This window comes from Lipotes vexillifer, unplaced genomic scaffold (genome assembly GCF_000442215.2).
Source record: "Lipotes vexillifer unplaced genomic scaffold, Lipotes_vexillifer_v1.1 scaffold1117, whole genome shotgun sequence".
Classification (NCBI taxonomy): Eukaryota; Metazoa; Chordata; class Mammalia; order Artiodactyla; family Lipotidae; genus Lipotes; species Lipotes vexillifer.
Window position 1 is genome coordinate 123907 of NW_006778824.1, and position 3305 is coordinate 127211.

Here is a 3305-nt window from a genome sequence, read left to right on the forward strand (position 1 = left end):
CCCCCTGCCCCGCCCACCCTGCCCCGAGCCCCTCCCCCAGAAGCTCCACCACCCCCCCCACCCCCCCCGAGCCCAGCCTGGGGCCGCCAGGTCTCACCAGTGCCCGTCAGCACCTTCACCTTCTGGGTCTTCCTCAGCTTCACGGCCACATGCTTTAGCACGCTGGCGATGTCGTCGCAGGCCTCACCCAGGCTGTAGTGCTGCACGTACCTGCACACAGGGCGATGGTCAGCAGCTCCACCAATGACCCCTCATGGGTGCGGGTGACCGCCACGTGGACCTTGGGGCCTCACCGACACCTGCCTTCCACGTGGCCACGACCAGCTGCCTGAGACCTGCTCCCCCACCGGGGCCCTGGGGCGGCGGCCAGAAAAGCTGCTGCTCCCAGCGGTGTCATCCCCTGGCCCTGAGCTGGCCTCCCACGATGGCAGCCCGGCCACTGGCACACACTCAATTTGCTGCCGAGGCTGCACTGGTGCCTCCAGGCAGCTGGCCGGAGACGGACGGCAGTTTTCCCCACTGACTTGTGCTCTGGGCCTGGGGGGAAGAGCCAGCACGGGACGGGTGCAGCACATCAGAGGCTGAGAGGCCAAAGGAGACCAGCGTCTTCCATGGACACGTGACTCCCTGAGCCCTGGGGCCAGGACCCCTGGACCAGCACCTGCGCTGGCCCCTCCCCCTCACCGCCCGCTGGGCAGGCAGGGCTGCGATGTGAACCGCAGCTGCAGAGTGGGGGAGGCCGGACGGGCCTCAGGCCTCACGCCTGGACCCCATGTGAGCATCGGAGCTGGTCTTGGAACGACAACCCCGAGGAATGCGCGTCCAAAATCAAACTTCCCAGAGCAGCAGCTGCGCAGGCCCCTCTGTCCACAAGAGATCGAAGGCAAGGAAGACTCCCACCCACGCATGCCCAAGACCTGCCACCCGCAGGGAGTCGGCTGTCACGCTTCCCAGAAACACCAAGGACAGCGGAGGTCCAAACTGAATGCCTCGAACATCAAGCAATACATGACATTTCAAATTCTACTTCCAGGACTTCCCTGGCGGTCCAGTGGTTAAGACTCCGTGCTTCCAGTGCAGGGGGCACGGGTTCAATCCCTGACTGGGGAACCAAGATCCCCACATGCTTAGCCACGTGCAGCCAAAAAAAACCAAAAACCAAAAACAACCACATATGTCAAATCCCACTTCCATGCAAATGGGCTAACAGGGACTGGGTCTACTCGCCACCTGGAGTAACAAAAAAGGAAGAAACAACCCAAACTTCACACAGTGGTTTTCAAGGCCCAGACGTCAGGCCACGAAGAGTGTAGTCACTGGAAGGAGGAGTGCAGGAAGGGGCCCCGGGGAGCCCGGAGTGGAGAGACGGCGCTGGGGACCAGGGCAGCTGCCGGCTGCAGGCGAGTCAGACAGGGCAGAGCTGCCCAGGGAGAGGGCTCGGGAAACTGGCAGACAGCCACCCTCAGATGGTCAGCAGAGCAAGTTTCCCAAGGCCAGAGGCCAGGAAGAGCCACCCAGGAGGCAGGAGGGGAGCAGCCGGGACAGACGGAACCCAAGATCCACAGGCTGGGGAAGGGGCGGGGTGCCCTGGGAACTGTTCCAGGCCCACCTGACAAACCGTAAAAGGAAAGCCCAAAAGGACCAAAGTGTTTCCAAATAACGGTCCCAGGACAGGAATATAAAGACACCTGTCACCAGAAAGGTCCGATTCACGTGCCTGCCCCCCATCAAAAGCTGTCAGGCACACACAGCAGGAAAACAGAGCCATTAACAAGGAGAAAACCCATTACCTGAAACTGCCCCAGATGTTAGAATTCCCAGACACTGAATCAGTTATTAGAACTGCGTTCCCTGTGGTTACAAAGTTAAGAAAACACACAGAAGATAGTAAAAAAAAAAAATGATCCAAATCGCGTATCTAGAGGAAAGCACTAAGAAACACACACTCAGGGGATTAAAGCGGATCAGATTCTGCAGAAGAGAGGGTGAGGGAACTGGAGAGCCAGCACTGCTGAGCCGGCGGCACCTGCGGCCAGTGCCTGGGTAGTGGAGTCCTGGGAGAGAAGAGGACTGGCCAGAAACCACCCGAATGTGATACAAACTACACAACCACACATGCAAGAACTCGAGGAACTAAAAGCACAGGAAACATGAAGGAAACCACACCAAGGCCCAGCGTCATAAATTTGCTCAAAAACTAGATAAAGAGAAATCTTAACAGCAGCCAGAGGGTCACGTATACAGAGAACAAAGACAGACAGACAGCAGATTTCTCATCAGAAACAACAGCCGCTCTGCGGGACTGAGGAAATCCGTCCATCTAGAGTTCTACACGCAGGGCAAACGCCCTTCAAACACTGAGGTGAAATGAACACGACTCCGGACAAACAGCACCTGCACCACCACGAGCGTCACAGGAAACCCTCGGACAGGAAGATGGCCCCAGAGGGAGGGCAGGTCCACACACAGACAAGGAGCCGCGACTGGCGAGGCTCAGAGGAAACTGCCGAGATTGCGTCTTCACTTTACATCTGTGTGTAAACAAAGCTCGGCAGCATGTCTGCTACATAAAAGCAAAACGTGTGACAAAACAGGCCCAGAGGTGAGGGTGAGGAGAGTGGAAAGGCCCTCACACCACACTCGGCATTAACACCCCCGAAAAATGTTCTACAAACCCTAAAGCTGCCTCCTCCAAAGTTACAGGTAACAAGCTGACAAAGGGGAATCATAAAAAAGGCCAGAGAGAGGGGGGGGGGGGAAAAAGGACAAAGAATAGTTGGGACAGATGGCAAGATGACAGATGTAAACCTAACATCAGTGATCACGTCAGCTGTAAATGGTCTAAATACCTAAAATAAAAGCAGAAATGGTCAGACTGGGTACAAAGCAAGGCCCAACTACAAGCAGCCGATAAACACATTTTAAAAGTAAAGACGCACAAGCTCAAAGTACAGCGACAGGAAAGGTGAGCACACAGAGACTCTCCTGAAGGATAAAGGGGGTCACGTCCTCAAACCACCGGGAGAACCCAGTGACCTCCTGAAGCTTTCTACCCCCGACAACGGAGCCTGGAAACTCATGAAGTGGCTGCTGCCAGGACGGCGGGGAAGAGAGCAGCCCAGGCAGTGGTGGGAGAGCCCGTCTCCCCACGGGGAGCACAAACAGGAAAAGAGTCAGGAACATGGAAACAAGGAAGGGACAGGGACCGAACAGCAATCAACCAACAGCAATCAAGAAGAAAGAGAACAGGGCCTCCCTGGTGGCGCAGTGGTTGAGAGTCCGCCTGCCGATGCAGGGGATACGGG

The 3305-nt window shown here is 56.7% G+C and overlaps 1 protein-coding gene across 1 annotated transcript in view; it reads right to left on the bottom strand.

Moving 5' to 3' along the window:
• The window catches only part of MTG1 (mitochondrial ribosome associated GTPase 1), a 14987-nt gene that overhangs the window by 584 nt on the left and 11098 nt on the right, over positions 1 to 3305 (bottom strand). Inside the window, exon 10 of the mRNA XM_007451991.1 lies at positions 98 to 210. Within this exon, the coding sequence (XP_007452053.1) occupies positions 98 to 210 (113 nt within the window). The remainder of the gene's footprint in view (positions 1 to 97; positions 211 to 3305) is intronic.